The following is a 19,501-nucleotide window of genomic DNA, read 5'->3' as shown; positions in this document are numbered from 1 at the left end:
GTACCTGGATGAGAGACCACATGGGAAAACTAGGTTGCTGTTGAAGTGGTGCTGTTAAAGGCCAACAGAGGGCACTCAATCTGTCCTAATGCCCCAGTATAGTGAAGGGACACTATACCGTCTTTCAGATGAGACGTTAAACCGAGGTGCTGACTCTTTGTGATCATTAAAAATTCCATGGCACTTCTTGTAAAAGAATAGGGGTCCTGGCCAGATTATCCATCATGGCCTCCCGATCCCCATCCCCATCCACCGAATTGGCCGTATCACTCCACCTGGTGTGTGGTGAGCGCACCGGCGCCGTTGTCCTATGACTGTCGTTGCATTATCCTAGGGGATGCTGCACACTGGTGGTGAAGTGGAGAGACCCCCCTCATGATTGTGAAGCGCCTTGGGTTTATGACCATACACAATAAAATGTGCTATATAAAATGTTAAAAATGAAACTGACATAATAAAACAATAAAAAGTGTCATACTACTACATAATTGTAAAGTAGTTTATAATGATTTTACTTCATGATAATAGTAATTATTATTATCTCATATAACATCAGTAAAATGACAAAACAGATATAGAGTGCTTTTTTATTTCTAAATTGAAATCATAGAGCTTTTTTGGTGCAAAACCAAGGGGTAACTTTCTAAAAAATAATAATTTTGTTGAAAACCACTCAAAAAATTACATTTACTGTTTGTTGAAACTCCTCATTTAACTTGAGTTGAGACAACACAATTATTGGGGTTTTTAGGGAAAACTTAATTGTTTTATGTTCAATCCATTTAAATTTGTTAAAACTGTTACGTTAACTTAAGTTCTTTGTCACGATCACCAGCGATATAACCTTCAAATATTACTGGAGAACATTCACGTTTAACCGGACTACAATCCTGTCTCAATATGAACTACAAGTCCTGTCATACAACACACTCGCACACCTGCTCCAAGTCTCCATTGATTAGACTCACACAGCTGGTAGTGCTCAAGTACTGATTACACTAACAATATAATAAGACTCAGCACTGTGTGGCTGTTTCTCAATTCCAAGAACGCAGAGAATGGGCTTGCGTTCTTGTAAAGACCGGTCTTGCTAGGTCACCTCGAAAGAATGAACTCGGGAGACCGCGAGAACAGAGAACGCACCCTGTGAGGAATGAGATGTTGCGTTCTTCCCTAGTTCTTCCTGATGGTCACATGACCCTCGTGCATCTTTAACTAAAAGTTATTTAAACATTACAGCATTCATACAATGATTTATTGTTTTTCCCCTTTTCACAATATATACTATGCATAAAGACTTTACAAATATATGTGGCACAATATAACAGATTTTAAAATGAATTTCAGCAAATAAACACCCTTAATGTGTTTATGCCTTTATTAAGATTTTCATGGTAATGTTTACTTTCACTGTTTAATTTAGAGAAACTCCTGAGGTAAATACGTTATATCTCTGAACTTTAATAATAAATCTATATAAAATGCTGTGCTTCCCAGCTCCAGTCGCAATGACTTCTGGGACTTCTAGAGTGAGTTCGGTGCATAAGTCTGCATCGGTGCTCCTTGATATCAAGACCACGTCCGGGTAGTTTCACGCGTCCTCCGGTTTTGAGTATTAGAACTGAACTTTGGCTGTTGATGATGACGTTACACGAGGACGCAAGATCGCTGAAGAACACATATTGAGAAACAGCCAGTGTCTCAAAGTGAACCATATATATATGTGTGTGTAATCAGTCCATGAGCAGTATCAGATGTGGGAGTGTAATCAATGGAGAGTTGGAGCAGGTGTGTGTGTGTGTTGCATGACTGGAACTTGTAATCCATATGGACGCAGGATTGTAGTCCATGTAAATGTGAATGTTCTCCAGCGATCTATGAAGGTATGCTGGTGGTCATGCCATTCTTCATGTTGTCCCAACACAAATCAGTTGTGGGGAACCCAGCGTTTTTTACAGTTTTTTTATTTGTACTCTGAAACACTGAAAACATTTTATAGTTATTTGAAACACTGAAAAAAGAGTTTATACTTATTTCATGTTAGTAAACCCATTAACCAATGAAACTTTATTGTAAAGTGTGACCTTTTTTTAAATTCACATTTGCCACTTGAGGAGGGTTTTTAGGCCATGTATTTTGGCATAAACTTTATTGACAGCAAGAAAATGTTATAAATAACACCCGGGTTTGCATCTTTTCAGCATTCCAGTCCATTTCCACTCACACATTTTCAAGTAAACTCAACCATTGAGTATAATAAAAGTCAAACAATTCTGCATTATTAACTTTTCATACCATTAGTCAAAACCACTTAACATCTAAGGATTTTGCAGACTTGGCTCATTTTGTGTCAGACCTGTAAATCGTTAACTGCAGACTCACTCTTATTGATTGATTTCATTCAGTGAATCGTTTACTTGAAAACAAATGCAGTCAGATCTGGCCCATTCATAACCAACTGATTTAACAGTTTAATTGGAAAGTATTGGCTGGTTTATGAATCATACACAGATATCGGGTTTCAAAGTGGCTAACGATTTCCCCAGTTCAAAAGAAACATTGACCTGACATGTAATAAAAAGTATGGTATTATACAATATAGTGAAATGAATGTAAATGATTCTTAAAGTGAAGTTTTATAAACTATTTTCGAGAGAAGCACATGATATAATTGATCGCGGCTGGTTTCTCATCTGTAATCATCGATAAACCAATCAGATTAATCCAAATCTACAATAAATAGCCCATTTCACCTTACTTCCCTTATCTTAGTTTTTGAAGAATCCCCCCTCCACCCCACCTCCCCTTTTCCTCCTTTACCAGGGGGGGAGCTCTCAAGAACTATCTGATCTCTGCCCCCCTTATGAGCTAATTGACCAGACCAGAGGCCTGATCTGAATTATCTCCAAGCTCAGGGTTCTCTCCCAGGACAGCATGCCAAACCTGCTATTAGTATCAAGCAATATCGAAGTGTGAACTCTTGAAACAACAAAAAATACTCTAATAAAATACAAATACTTGAAAAACTTGCTACTGTTCACCACAGCTAACATGCAGAAAATATGCCTAGTGAGTGTGAATCTCTGACCATGACCCCACATGGGTCTGTGTTGAGTCTAAACTCTCAGTACAGTACAGTTTATTCATTTGCTGCAGAAGACTTTTAAATAACCTCTACTAGGGAAAGCCATCATGGAGGTTTCAAAGACAATTTCAGCTGAATTACACAGAAAAGCAGCACTTTGGTTTCAATGGTGTGAATAAATAACGATAAGCCTCCAGTAAATGATGCTCTTGAGCTATTTTTTGACTCAGTAATAGGAAGTGCATTCGAGTATCTGTGATGTCATCATCACCCCATATCTGTAGACACGTCATGTTCAATATAGACTTTATATCTAATATAGACAACAGGTTAACAACTTTTACATATGCAAAATGAGCAGCAATAAACTGTCAATGTCTGAGAAATTTAATGAGATGCTGCTATTTATTAACAGTAAAAAGCCACATTAAGAAGCATCCAACATCATTCATTCATTTTCTTTTCGGCTTAGTCCCTTTATTAATCTGGGGTTGCCACAGCGGAATGAACCACCTAATTATCCAGCATATGTTTTACGCAGCGGATGCCCTTCCAGCTGCAACCCATCACTAGGAAACACCCATACACTCTCATTCACGCACATACACTACGGACAATTTTAGCTTACCCAATTCACCTGTACCACATGTCTTTGGACTTGTGGGGGAAACCGAAGCACCCTGAGGAAACCCACGTGAACGTGGGGAGAACATACAAACTACAAACAGAAACGCCAACTGACCCAGCCGAGGCTCGAACCAGCGACCTTCTTGCTGTGAGACGACAGCACAACCTACGGTTTTTAACGTTGATTCTACACTCATAAAATATGATTGATGATGAGCTTCTTTTGTTGAATTCACTCTGATATAATAATATCACATGCAAATGTATGCTCACCTGCTACTTTATTAGATGCATATCAGATACATATAAATATCTCCAGCTGATGGATGGAGGCGTGCTCATGCTCATGTTTTTATGCAACCCTACCATCTGATTGTCGCAGCAGATATCGAGACCTTTATCTAGTCTTCTAATCTTTTTTATGAGCCTTGTGAATTGTAACCAATGGAGTGTCACCAGTGTGCTCTTCCAAGCCAATCTTATGGCAATTCAATAGTAACTTCGATTTAGTAGCTAATTTGTATTAATTAGTACAATCTAGTTTGTATATTTTAGTATGATTTGCTCATCTCCCAGTGAGGGGTAGGTTTAGGGGTGGGGCTTGGGGACGCGCCTCCTTTAAAAGAATTTACATACATAAAATAGTTACGTTTCCTTGTGGGATCGTGCTGACTGTTTTGCTGTTGTAGCTCATCTGTTTCAATAGCTTGGTTTCCGTCCAAAGATGCAAATTAGACTTATGGGTAAAGCTGGAATATCGCATAAAACAGTTACGGAAATGCACAGTTTCCATCTAATGAGTCGAAGAGAATAAAATTTTATGCTTCCTGATAAACTGAGACCAAATATGAAAAAATGGAATTTGCTGTGGTAGGAGAAGCTGCTATGGGCCTTTTTTTCTCATATAATATACTTGCAAAAAATACGATGTAAATCAATGAATGACTGTTCTTTTCCAACATTATTCAGTATGTTCTCTTTGGTGTTTAACAAAAGAAAGTGGAGGATAAGTAAATGATTTTCTTTTTTTTTTTTTATCCTTTTTGTCTGAGCTATTTCTTAGGACCCTATCATACACCTGGTGCAATAAGGCACAAGATGTGTAGGCCACGATTTGTTGCTATTTTCAGACCAGAGCAACCCTAATTTTTACGTTTTGCGGCATGTTGTATAAATAGCAAATCCATTTGCACCACTTTGTGGACTCAATGTTGTGCTGGTCTATAAAGGAGGTGTATTAAGGTGCATTGTTGGTGCGTTACTATTTTGAGAAACTGAAATAGACAGCACCACTGACCAACTAAAAGCTGGTCTAAAGTCCAGCGCAGAGCGCGTTAGTTGTGCGACTATGCGAGCCCAAACGCTTACACATTGCTTAATACACACAGGATGTACAGCAACACACAAATATTTTTACTTATGGAAAAAGGTTAAAAATGTTACAAAAATTATTATTTTCTACATAAATGTAAAAACCACTGCCTTCATGGCTTCTTCACCTCAGGGGGCTTTTTTCAGTTTATTTATGACAATTTGCATTTATATAATGTTATTATTATTATCAGTATTATTTATTATATGCATATTTATAATTGTTTTTTATAAAAACAAGTTTAGATTTGTTCACTTGTCCACTGTTTTGGAGACGTATGCATGTCCATGTGGAGCATAAGAATTGGACGTGTGTTTGGATATAACTCAGTTTTTTGACCACACTTCATTATTATTGTTCATTTATTCGTTTGCTGGAAATTAGAACTGAATTTAGAAATAGTTTTGAAACAAATCTTTGCGCTCAACAAACAAAATTAGATATGTAGGCTAATGGATGTCTTCAGTGAAGTGAGTGTCCACCATTTCCTTATCCACGAAAGTAAAGGAGTAAAGAGTAAAAAGAAAGTAAAGAGGTTGAATAGAGGAGGTTCATTTTTGTTTATACTTGTGCAAATGGTCTGTTTAACTATTTTCTTACAAGTGATAGCGCAACACAACTGACTCTTAAAATGAATAGTAGATGATACTCTGATTGGTTTAATGCATGTTATGCTCAAAACTCTCCCTTAACTCATTAACAGAATAAGCACAATCCTGTTAGACCATGCGCCGCAGTGCAGAGTGTATTTTTCTGTTCTTAAAATAGCAAATGATTTCGGGTACGCCTTTAATTCTTTTTGCGCCATTCGCTTTAGACTTTGTGCCTAGATCATTAAAATAGAGCCCTTTAAGTCCACCTATGCAGGTAATTTAAACAGACTGCAGTTCATTTTGCTGCCACTAATTGTGCAGAAATTTACCTTTTAAAAATAAAGCGTACTTTTATTCTCTTTCATTGTATCATATTTGACAACTCGTGAAAAATGCTGCAACACAGTTTCAGAATTTAAAATTCCATTACAAACAATTACCTAATAAGTGTATTCAGATGAGTTAAAAAACTTGTGTTTGCTGGCTTTTCTTTGAATTTAAGTTTAAATTACAATTGAGGATAAAGGGAGCACTTCAAATCATCAGAGACTAAGCAGTATGCTGTATAAATATGACAAGCCTAAGTTAGTAACTTTTCTTTTTTCTTTTTAGTTGGTTTCATTCCATATACCTTAAAATCAGAGTCTGAGCTTAAACTGTTTTCATTTCTAGTAAAGCAAACCAAGAGTAAAGACGGCATTATGGGTTTAAACACCTGGCAGTGCCAGACTGTCTGCCAGGCTGCGCCCAGTCCCAGGAGAATGACGATGTCATAACTGTTGTTCTTTACACCGTCACTGGCAGGAGGAGCATTAACGATCTATTGTGTGTGTGTGTGTGTGTGTGTGTGTGTGCGTGCGTGCGTGTGTGTGTGTGTGTATATGTTTGTACCCTCAGGGCTTTCTACAGTGAACCCATGCTGCACATATACACATAAGCACGTGTTCCTGTCTATTCAAAGGTAAGAGTTCTCAGGGCAAGGGTTACTTGCTTCAAAACACACGCACACACACACATGCACACACACATATACTGTATATGGCTGTCAATGTTGACTGCAGTTTATCAGGGAAAGTGGAGCTGTCCTCTCCTGCAGAGCTCATCTGCTCCTGTGCCACCCTGCAACCCCCTGTAGACATTAGTGGGCTTTCCACACTCCCCACCCAAGGGGCAGGTGGAACACACACACTCACACTAACCAAACACCTCCTACTGAGTGGCATTGAATAGGACAGCTGCCCAGGAGATTAGGGCCAACTGCTTTGTGAGTAATGCAGTGTCGGCCACCATCAAAGCCAGTTGTTTTGAAGAGACAGGATGTGAGGCAGGATGTCCAGATTAAATAACAGGCCTATTAATGTCAGGCTGACAACAGCGCAGGAGAGGAGAAAACTCTTCTGAACTTTAGCTGTCATAATTTGATACGCCGCAGAACAATGCTTTTTGATTTTAGATAACATAATCCGGAATGATCCACAGCTCTATGGTGCCTTTTCAACATTTTCTAGGATTCTCAGAAGTGGTCAAAAGTTATAGTGAATGGGAACTGTTCACATTTTCTCTAATAGAGAACAAACAAAAGATGAGGCTTCCCTTTGGTGGCTCCAATTTGTCCCTAATATTCATATGTTTTCAGTGATTCAATCAAAAATCATCTTTACCGTTTCCACCTGAAGTTAAGTCCCACCCTCTTCTTCATGTTGGGCAAGCTTTCAGTATCAGCAAAAGCGCTCCTCTATCAATTTCTTCACTCCCCAGGGAAACAGTGAATCTTTTTTGGAAAAATTACATACTAATTTCAAACAAAAGGAGTCAAAAAGGTCTATTATAGGTATACGAAGCTTATATTCTGGATTTAAACGTAACTCAAACAAAAAAGATCAATTACAACTGTATAAAAATCTAGATGTAGTATTCGTGACGTCAGCCATAGGTTTCTGAAGAGTGCAAATGAAGCTACAAGTGGGCATGGCCAACCATCGCCATTTTGTTTGTGCCTTGTTAAGCCGACTGCAGGTAACTGAAAATGGGCAAAGAGGCTGGTGTGAGCAGAGCTAGAGATGCCTGCTAGCATTTTGCTTAGAAGAGTTTGAGTTTTTCTTTGGGAGAAACCAAGCGGCAACCTCCCGCTCTTTCTCGTGAAGCAAATACGAAAGTAATTGAAACTGCAATTCATCTAAATTCCTCTAGGCCTGCCTCCATAATAGAGCAGATTTCTATTGAGCCCACTGTTAAAATGGCCAACTTTACTGCAAAAAAAGAGGTGTTTACAGCCTGGTACAAAAAGCGATTTTGGTTCATATAGCTAATATTACCCTTCATGAAAACTGTGAGGGGGTGAAGTTTTTTATAATTCATCTATTTAGATTTTATTAGATTTTATTCCAGATTAAGTCTGGTACAAAGGCTAGTCGATGAATTGCAGTTAGTGTTACTTCCGTTTTGGCTTCACAATGGACAGCGAGATGTTGCCGCTTGGTACAGCAATGAAATATATGGGTAGTTTGGATAATTTGAATATAATAAATTGTTACATAATGATTCCCTTGCTTAATTCACATAACACATGCAAACGGTGGCATCTTGAAGTCAAAACTGTAATCCATCTTTAAAATGATAAGAGACACTAACAATTTATTTAGTGTTTATCTGGGTCTCCAGGCTATGCAGTTTAAGTTTGCTCATCTCATTGTTCATATTTCGAGTCCTCAGATAGTCTTTTTTGCCATGTCACAAGAATTTATACGGGTGGCGCTAGTCCAATAACAGAAACTATTAGTTCATGTGTCTCGTGTCCTTGCGTTTCAAGTCTTCTTTCATCAAGTGACATCACCCTTTATTTATAGCTTATGGTGAAGCCGTTCACACAAACGTATCCATTTCATTCACTTCTCCAAGTTTCGACAGAAGATGAAATTTTATATTGCCCTGCCTTCTCTACCTTCTGCATTGCAAGTCCTATATGAGCACATTTTTAAAAATTTTCATGTTAATCGCAAATGTTAGTCTACTGCGATGCTTGTCAAACAACATGACAGATAGAAATGGGAGCAAAATAATATTGCTGTTATTATTGGTTGGATCACCTGTCATTCAAACTGCAGTAATAATAATAAAAATAATAATTCCTTACATTTATATAGCGCTTTTCTGGACACTCAACGCACTTTACACGTTGGGGGAATCTCCTCATCCACCACCAGTGTGCAGCATCCACCTGGATGGCGCGACGGCAGCCATATTGCGCCAGATCGCACTCCACACACCAGCTGATTGATAAAGAGGAGACAGAGTGATGAAGCCAATTATGATATGGGGATGGTTAGGAGGCCATGATGAACAGAGGCCAGCAGGAAAATTTGGCCAGGATGCTGGGGTTAAAGACCTACTCTTTTTCTTTCGAAGGACATCCTGGGATTTTTCACAACCTCAGAGAGTCGCAACCTCGGTTTAATGTCTCATCTGAAAGACGGCGCTCACTAAGCAGAATGAAGTCTCCATCACTATAGTGGGGCGTTAGGACCCACACAGACCGCTGGTTGAGTGCCCCCTGCTGGCCTCACTAACACCACTTCCGGCAGCCACCTAGTTTTCCCATGTGGTCTCCCATCCAGGTACTAACCAGGCGCAGCCCTGGTTAACTTCAGTGGGCGACCATGTGAATGTTGCAGAGAGCTAGCTGCCAGCATTGAAGGGTCAATTTATTTATTTATTTATTTAATAATTAGGAGAACATGTAAACTCCACACAGAAATGCCAACTGACCCAGCTGGGGCTCGAACCAGCAACCTTCTTGCTTTGAGGCAATCATGCTACCCATTGCACCATCGTGACACCTTTAAAACACATTATAAACACTTAAATATTATAATACTTACAAAGGCAAAAGCAATGGCAGCGTGATCAAACGAACTAATAGTGAACTATTTGTTTTTAACCACTTTTTATTTACATTACTAAAAGCTTTTATATTACTTTCTAATTTTAGGCTAACAGGTAAAACATTCCACTATTTGGTTGCCTTAACAGAGAAAACACATTGACCAAAAGACATGTCTTCATATAAATTTGTGTTAGAGTTTTATGGGTTGCTTGACTTTTATTTTGCCACAGTCATACTGTATATATTTGATGTCAGTTATCATGTGGTGTGTTCACAGTGTGCAGGGTTGGGGAACAGTAATAGGGGAGGTCCCTGTGTTCATCACGTCCCATGCTGCCATGTTATCAGGGACGGGCCCCAGTGATGAAGGCTCTGAGAAGCTTGCAGAGATGTTCCACTTAACAATGGTAAGAACAGTCAGGTGGGTCATATCACATTCATTAATCCCTCCTTCCCTCTCTCTCAACTTTCCATTTGACCTGCTTACTCACGTGCTATCTTTTATTTCAGCACTCTTTTTATTCCTCTTTTTCATTCTGCATTTAATCCACCACCACGCCCCCACATTTCACATGATGCCTGTTACTTGTTCTCCTTTCCTCGAAAACCTCTTTTATAAAAGGGGATTGCTCTTACAAGCATAGACAAGCATAGCTGCTGCTGACATAAATGTTAAAAGCACTAACACGGTTAGGGATATTAATACACAATCAGTGTTAAACTATGGCACACAACTTATGAATAAGTGAAACCTCAAATATAGTCCCATATAAATACTCCATGAACAGGAAAGTCGCTATTTGATCATTTACCAGCATCACTAAGAATAAAATGATAACATGGTTTATTCCTCTGATTTAACTGCAACCAATAGCCATGGCAACTATGATAATGACTGCAAGGACAGCGTTTAACCACAATAGTCTCATCCACTTGTAAACAACCAACTGATCTGTAGAATTGTACCAAACAATCCCACAATCTGACAATCTTTTTATTTGGAAATCTTCACGTTGATGTGCCGATCCTTTTACTTTTCATAGTTATATAAATATATGGCATAGACTTGTACTAAAGCAGGACTTGATGCTAAACACCCTAACGAGCACTTAGCAACTGCACAGCAACATATTGGCAACCATCCAGAACAGTCAAGAAACAGCATAGCAACTTGTTAACACCAGTCAGGATAGATATACTGTATTTACATAATGCCTCATTAGCAACTATTTCTAGGGATGTTTATATCTGCAAATGACTTTAACAAAATACAACAAGACGAAGAAGACTTTAGCTAACATGTGAAAGTTATTTAACAATAACTAATATTTAGCTAACATTAAAATGTTACCGTAGTTAAAACATGTAATATAGTGTTTATAAGTAAACATATGGAAATGTAAAAATGTAAAATGTATAAATAAGCTGTTCACATATACATACAACATATACATATACAATTATGGGGTTTGAGTCTGGTGAAGAACGGTTCCAGAAAGCAAGTAAGACAAAAACAGAAGCCAAGAAATAAAATAAACAAGTAAAAAACAGTGTGAGAATGTGGTAAAATCTGAAAACGTTATAAAAATCACGTGAGGGCTTTTCTTTTTTTAGATTGCTTTTTAAAACTGTCAGTTGGGTTTAGGATAGTGAGTTGGCGCTGGTCAATCAGTGCTTTTGAAAACACTATTGGTTGGGTTTAGGGAAGGAGTAGGGTGGGTCAGTCAATCAGTCAGTCGATAGTCGACAGCGACCTCTGGTGGATTTACATGAGACCAGCAGGTGCGAATGGCACTCGTGAGAGAAATATAAGATCTCAAAAAGCGTACACAGCGGCCTCTGGTGGATTCGCAAAAACAAAAACTGAAGAAAAAAACGCACCTCCTGGGACGTATTTGCCACCCTCCAGAAATGTATATAGCGGTACGTTTTCATAATGAGTCTGGGTTGAAGAGTATATATGTAGTATTGTCAAAAATATCCATCTTCCAATAAGTATCGATACTGGAATATTTAAAACGATACAATCTTGCTTTTAGTTAGTATCGATACCAAAGACAATATCCCATCTTCTTGGTATCCAGTGGCAAGTTGGATACCAAATTTTCTGTATTTTTATGACATCACTACTACATAATTAAATGAAATATGACATTAAACACAACTTTGTATTTGTTATAATAATATCCATAGCTAGCATATTAGGAAATCAAGACTATAACTCAGTCAAACATGCAATATCAATGCTAGCACAATACGGTAACAGAAAAATAAATAAATATATAAGATTCTGAAACTTTGTGCCCAGGCCAGACATAATAAGAACGAACAATGTGTTTATAAGGCCAAAGATTGGCTGTTAGATATACACAAGATTTATTTTATATCGTGTTTAACAACTATAGAAACATGAGATCCAGCAGCAGATGGCACTCCAAATATGTTGAAGCAAATTTTCAAATAGGCGCCATCTTTATAAATAAACACATTTGACTTCTAAACAACTTTTCTCTCCTAAAAATAAAACCTTTAAAACTACACATTAGAGGTGTCTCGCCCCCTCCTCCCCCCGCCCCAAGCTAGTTTGAGATGCATTCTGGTAATCCAACTGTAACTATCGCAGAGTCACCTCCTGATGCATCCTCGATAAAAGGGATAGAGCAAAAACACATCTGGGGATTTGAACTGTATGCTTGGCTAGATAAGCACAGACAAGACTGCATATTGAGAAAAAAAGCTATTCTCAGATTCAAGAGGATGCACTCGTCAATGTGTGAGAAGCAGTCCAATGTGTCATCAAAATGTGTATATTTATGGTCAAAACACCCTAAATTGGTTGAAAAACATGCTAACCATTAATTCTATGCTAACAGTGCCCCAAAACATTGCTAGTCATTCGGAACACCGTAAAAATGGCATAGCAAACTGACAACAATTCAGAACGTCATAGTAATAGCATAGCAACACGTTAGCCATTTAGAACATGTTAGCAATGACATAGAAGATCGGTAACCATTCAGAACACCCAAGAAATGGCATAACATCTTGCTAACAACCATTCAGAACATGACAGCAATGGCATAGCAACATGGTAACCATTCAGAGCAGCCTAATTATGGCAGTACACATTTCTTAGTCATTAAGAACACCAATGAAATGGCATAGCAACTTGTTAACCATTTAGAACATATTAATCTTGGCAATATAATCTGTTAGTGATTAAAAAACATAGCAATGGCATGCTAACAACCATTTAGAAAATGTGGTAGCAATATCATAGCAGCTTGCTTACATTTCAGAATAAGGTAGTAATGGCATTGCAGCATACTAACGTTTCAGAATGTGGTAGCAATGGCATAACAGCACGCTAACTTTTCAGAAGGCTTTAGTGATCATGATATGTACCCTACAATTTGCACCTATATTAAAAGTTTATGTTGAAGCTACCAATAAAAAGATCTACAAACAAATGTTCTTGTGTGTGTGTGTGTGTGTGTGTGTGCGTGCGTGCGTGCGTGCGCGCATGCGCTCTGACATGTGTTATGACAGATCTTTCTCAACAGTTTTTCTTGTGAATGGGAAGTTTCTAGTCATGTCAGACTTACAGAGAACCTTTATCTTGGTCGTTAACCTCAAACCGTCGCTGAGCCATGTACAGTGACTCATTTGTCTTTTTTGTTTCTGAATTACTCTGCTTCTCAGCAGCCAATCATTTTTCACGTAGGCCTACTGAAGAAAATTCTGTGATTACATAAGAGTTGCTACATTGAGATTAACACAGCTGTGGCATTTCCAGAAAATGTGCAAGCGTACATATTCTTGATGTGTTTTTTTACATTCTGTCCTATACATTGTGATGTATATTAACTCCTAAATGGTAGTTCATTATATATTACTGTATTAAGTAACCCAATGCAGTAACATTCGTAAAACAATTTTTAAAAACACATTTAAATTGCCATTAAATTAATGTTGTTGTTGTTCACCTGGATAAAACATATTTTGGTCAAATCGGCATTTAATTTAATTTAATTTAATTTAATTTAATTTAATTTAATTTAATTTAATTTAATTTAATTTAATTTAATTTAATTTAATTTAATTTTGTTTAATTTAATTTTATTTTACTTTGTTTTAATTTAATTTAATTTTACTTTGTTTTAATTTAATTTTACTTTGTTTTAATTTAATTTAATTTAAATTTAGGTTCAAATGAAATTATTACTCCAATCATTATTGCTTTTATTGCTATTACCAATAACAATAACAATAATAATAATAAAATAAAACATGTATTAAAATTGCCATTAAATTATTATTGTTGTTGTTGTTTTTTTTAACAAAACATATTTTGGTCAAGTTCTCATTTAATTTGTCTAATATTTTAAAGATTTACACTACCGGTCAAAAGTTTGGGGTCAGTTTTAGGATTTTTCTCCTCTCTTAAAGCCTTTCATAACTATTATTAAACAATCACTTCCATTTCATTAATTGAACTCAGTATAGTTTATCATTATATAAACCGATGTGGTCATGACAGAACCACTGGTATATTTATTTTGTGTGTCTGTGTGTTCTTTCTTGTCCTTGCATTTTTTCAAAGTACCGAAAGAGGGAGCGGGGATGGATGGAACATGTTCATTTTTAAGGTTTCCCTACTGACTTTTTTTTTAGTTGTAATGTGTCTCTGTTGCTTTCTCTACCTCTCCTATCTGTCTCTCTTGCACTCGCTCTCTCTCTTTCTCCCTTTTCTATCTCTCACTCGCTCTCTGTCGCTGTTTGGTCATTCTGACGTCCGCTTCTGGATCACAGCATCTCTGCCGCTGCAGGAGAGTTTCCTTGTGCTGTCTGATTTTTTTTTTTCTTCCCTAAAATATCTCCTTTTGCTCCTCATGTTCTCTGTGACTGAAGACGCTTTATTCTTCTTCTTCTTCTTCTTCTTCTTCTTCTTCTGTGGCTTTTTTTAAAAGCATCCAGAAACTTTCACTTCGATTTCCGAAATCATCCTCCAGTAGTGTTGCGGGTGAAGACGAAGCGGGTCCTCTTCTCCGAATGGATTTGGAAAAACTCTTATTTTGTCCAGGACAATCTCAACTGTAGCATTGCAAATTAGAATAACTGTTTGATTTTTCAGCTTTAACGGAGCACAGGAAATGATTAATGGCTGTTTGTGTGTCTTACTAATTTGTTTATGTGTTCTAGGTGTGTTTCTGTGTTTGTATGATGTCTAACAGTCTAACATGTTGGCTCCAGACATCCTTTGCCTAGAGGTCAAGGGCATGGGATTATATGTCAAGTGTCTATGTCGTCATCTTGGTTTCTAGAGAGCAGCAGACATATCGCACGTGTGCAACTGCACACACACACACACACACACACACACGAGCCAGGCTGGCACAAAGAGTCTCAACAAACAAGACATCATCAGCTGCATCCGTTTCTAGTCATTACACGCTGTTTTAGACACACAAATGGTACCGTTTTTCTTTTTTCTCAATCACATTGAAGTGTGTTTTGATTTGATTTAAAACTAGACAAACATTTCAAAAATCTTTTTCCTTGTATCATTTGCTGTTTAAAAAGCCGATCTGGTCTCATGACTCATTGTTTCCGGCACTGAAAGGGTTTATTAGTCTGTGAATTCTCCCCTGCCAACTCCCAGGCAGGCAGGCAGGCGAGTAAGTAACCCGATTCGGAGGCATCTGCTTGGGGAAGCGCGTGTATCCGCCTTCCCCCTCACCCTGATTCCTCTCCTCCTCCCGAAGCTGTGGTTAGCCCTGCCCTTACGGGTCATGTGACTTCTCTGAAGCTCCCTCCTCCCCCTGCCTCCCCCCGTGTTTCCAGTAACTGCTGAAAGGAGGGGCTGAGTCAGTCTTCAACCAGCTTCCCTTTGACCACAGCTTGTTAAAGAATTTGTCAACGTGGACTCCAGGGTGCACATTTTTTTCCTCCTTGTGATAGATAGATTTGAATTTTTTTCATCTCTCCCTCCCTGGAACGGTCCGATTACGTCAGGAAGCTATAATCACTTCCTGCACTAAGACAGAGAAAGAGGGTGTGTGAGAGAGAGAGAGAGAAAGAGAAAGAGAGCGGTTTGTATAATGGACTTTGATATTTGGCGGCATGTGTGCCGGAGACGCTTGTCTGAAAGGGTTTCATTCACAAAAAAAGAAGGGGATAATAATTGTAGAAAGCGGGGGAAAAGTACAATTTACTTTTTAACCTGATTACAGTCTTCCTTTGATTCTCTCAGCTGCCGGGCTGATTTTCCTGATCATATTAGATCAGGGGTGCCCAAACTTTTTCTTATGAAGTGCCAAAAACCAAACTTGATTGAGGCTTGTTGGCTGAAGGTAAATAAAGTTGCCATGGGTAATTTCATAATTTATTTAATAATGTTTAAAAATGACTAGAAAACATTGCTTTATCTTAACTAATACAGTAATATCTTACATTTTATAATGAGCTTATTACAGTGAAAGCAAAGCAATCTAATTTAAAACAGATTTACACTAATTTTTGCCTTCATTTGCTCTCAATGTCTTCTGCATAGTCCTCTATCCGTCAAGCGACAGTATTTACATTTTTAAAAATCTGATTCATTTACAGTTAATTGAAACATTTAATTTCAGTTTGCTTTTGTAGCTCAGCAATAAAGTACAAAAAAAGGTTATTAGAATTAGAAATTAGAAACGATGATCTCTGTGTTAAAGGCATTCGCTCCAACCCTCTCCATCATTCTCACTCTCCTCTCAGATGGGCCAAATCAAAGGTTACAATGAGCCAACTTTGACCCGCTGGCGCTACTTTGAGCATCTCTGTATTAAATCATCTGTAATATTTAGCAAATCCACTTGTTTTGAAAACAAACAAATTAAATGGAAACTGACGCTACCATTAAAACCAATATTACCTGAGCAATTTGCTGTTATTAAATTAAAAAAATATGGTCACATTTTATTTTGATGGTCCGTTTGTTACATTTAAGTTACATTGCATCAACATGCCAAATAATTCTCATTAGATTAGAAGTAGACTGTTAGGGTTATGGTTAGTGTAAGTTGACATGTACTTGCTAAGTTTCTTATAGTCAGTTAAATGTCTGTTGAAGGAGCAGTATCAACAGATATTAGGCAGACAGTCTACTAATACTCAAATACACCATCAAAATAAAGTGTTGCCAAAAATACTAAAGATAATAAAATGTTAGTTAACCGCCCTCTGTCTTCATTTATTTTTAATTTATTATTATCCTCATTTTATTACAAAGACTTTTGTCTTGAGTGAAAAAAAATCCTCACATAATGAAATTCAATTGAAAAAGTTTTCCAATAATAAAAGTTAAGTGCATACAAAAAACTAATATTTTTTTGTGAACGGCCCCTTTAAAAGAGCTCTATTAGCATTATGGTTCAGGTAAATGTTGATGCTGTATGTATAGGAGTGTTACTATTGTTACCAAGGTGCCATTGACGTAAGGGGAAGCTGTAACTGTCGAATGTGGTGTGGAAAGAGGAATATTAATAGGTCCGAATGTGGATTAGGGAAGTCTTCAGTCTATATGCGTCAGTCTGGTCTTTTCTTTAAAACAAAAAAGTTTGGGTCACACTTTATTTTGATGGTTCGTTTGTTGAATTTAAGTTACATTGCATCTCCATGCCAACTAATTCTCATTAGATTAGAAGTAGACTGTTAGGTTTGGGTTAGGGTTAGTGTAAGTTGACATGTACTTGCAAAGGTTCTTACAGTCAGTTAAATGTCTGTTGAAGGAGCAGTATCAGCAGATATTAAGCAGGCAGCCTTTCTAATACTCAAATAGTCCATCAAAATAAAGTGTTACCAAAGTTTGCTTTGCTAAATATAAGAGCAGCATTTTAGGGGTTAAATATTCTGGTAAATCCACGTCTAAAAAATCGCATCCTGAAAATGGCATCCTGAAAATGACATGCCTTCTAAACTTATGAACTATAGAAAAAAAGCCCTTAGAAAAAAAATCAAGGTGATCGAAATAAAAAAAAAATGCTGAATGGCACTTGAAACACACCAGAAGCAGAAAGCCGAACCGTCTCCCATGGTTTTACTGAAGGCGCACCTTTGATGAGATCTCTTAAATGTAATTGCTGGTAAACCCTGCCCTGAGGGTTCCTGGGTCGGAGATGGTAAACGCGGGGAGGTTGTGGTGGCTGCATGCTTTGCCAAATGGTAATTTTCCATGCGCATGAGAAAGAAAAAAAAAAAGTTTGAAATAGATTTGAAATAAAAAAGAACAAGCAGCCTGGTTATTCATTCATCGTGTCAGATGGCCACTGTTGTGGTGAGAGAGGGAAAGTTCCCACTAGAATTATGAATACGTCACGTAACGGCATGATTGCATGTGTACCGCGCTGTAAAACTCTGAAATAGCTGCCCGATTTAGCTCTCATCAGTTTTTCTGGGTTAAGGTTAGTCTGTACAGCCAGATAAATGACTAAGGGGAATTAGTCAGCCATACAAAACATTCTGAGAATAACTTTCAGCCCGTCGTATGGGGTCTGTTTTGTTGCTAATATTGGGAACAAACACATCTTGCGCCATCTGTTCGGCGTGGGGTAGATGGGCGGCGGGCGAATAGTGTATACAGATGTCTGGAGATAAAAGATACCTTTGAAGACAGATGAGAGACTTGTGACTGGACATGAATGCAGTGATTTAGTCTTGACGTTACTCAGCAGTTTCTTGTGCCCATTTGAGAGTGACTCACGGCTCGGAGCAGAATGATGTGTTTGTAACGAGGATGGGCATGAATGTCGCTCTTTAATCAAGTGCTTTCATCTTGCGGTTTAAAGCTGATCCAGAGTTCTCAAGCTCCGAACAAAAGACATTCCTCTCTTCCCAACCTGACATTTTAATGTCTGGTTTACTGTAAAAAGAAATGAACAGAAGAATCTATGGAGAACGACAGAGGGGGGTAAAAAGCATTTTTTCCAAAGCATCGCTTTGGAATGAAACGTGCTGTTGCTATGTGTCCAAACATTCTTAGTGATTGGACAAAACAAATTCGGAATTTTTAAGTCCGTCCAATCAAAGCACTGCTGTTCTGCTTGGTCTCCGTCACCCCTCCTTTTTCAGCCCTGCCAGCTTTTCTTGGACCGAATTGATGTCCATATTAGGTCTGATTCAGTAAAAATCCCCTCCCATGCCCTTTGTCTATTATACCCAGTGCTAATTCACTTTTATCTCTAGCTGCAAAAAGCATTCTCGGTTTATGTACAGTAAATCAATTAAAAATGATCTCATTGGCCCATGTCATCACTATATTAATTATATTTGCCACCTGTCAGAAACTCTCCCAGTGCCCCTGCTCATTGTTTTATGATCAGTGAGCATTCTGGATTTATTTTCGATCCAGCAAGATAAATAGAGCATTTTATGTGTATTGGCAAATATATATTTGTTTAAAAAACATGTATGGAATTATCCTGATGTAATTGTGTGTTTTAATATGCACAGAATGAGTCTAAAGACTTTTTGCAATGTTAGAAATTAGCATGAATACTTAAATATTGTTTGGAATAATTGTTGGGATTTTGTTCAGTCATTAAAACTTCTGATTAATAGGCTAATAATTGTTTTTAGCAGCTTTCTTTAGTATAACTAAATTGAAGAGGATTTTTGTGATGATAAATGCATGTAAATATTTTAAATATAATTTTAAAGTAAGCACAAATTATGCTGTTTAAAAATGTTGACCTCCTTTGCTTGCCCATCTAAACTAGTTATTTAAATTGCAATTAATTTGATCCTGTAAATTAGACAATTGAACATACACCAATGAAAATAAAATCAGTATATTTAATTAACAGTTACCTTTAGAACTATTTGTATCTGCTTAAAAATAATGCATGCATTCATGTAAACACACACCAAAAGGTGCTTAGAATTGCTGCAATTATTCATTTATA

General features: G+C 37.5%; 1 protein-coding gene across 1 annotated transcript in view; it reads left to right on the top strand.

Moving 5' to 3' along the window:
* The first annotated feature begins 6,578 nt into the window (after positions 1 to 6,578).
* LOC130236088 (vacuole membrane protein 1-like) overlaps positions 6,579 to 19,501 on the top strand; it is a 58,547-nt gene continuing 45,624 nt past the window's right edge. The window contains exons 1-2 of the mRNA XM_056466659.1: positions 6,579 to 6,638; positions 9,838 to 9,967. Coding sequence (XP_056322634.1) covers positions 9,899 to 9,967 — 69 coding nt within the window. The 5' untranslated portion in view covers positions 6,579 to 6,638; positions 9,838 to 9,898. The remainder of the gene's footprint in view (positions 6,639 to 9,837; positions 9,968 to 19,501) is intronic.

The sequence above is a fragment of the Danio aesculapii genome, chromosome 10 (genome assembly GCF_903798145.1).
Source record: "Danio aesculapii chromosome 10, fDanAes4.1, whole genome shotgun sequence".
NCBI lineage: Eukaryota > Metazoa > Chordata > Actinopteri > Cypriniformes > Danionidae > Danio > Danio aesculapii.
Note: the sequence above shows the minus strand (reverse complement) of the source record. Positions and strands in the feature narration are given on the sequence as shown.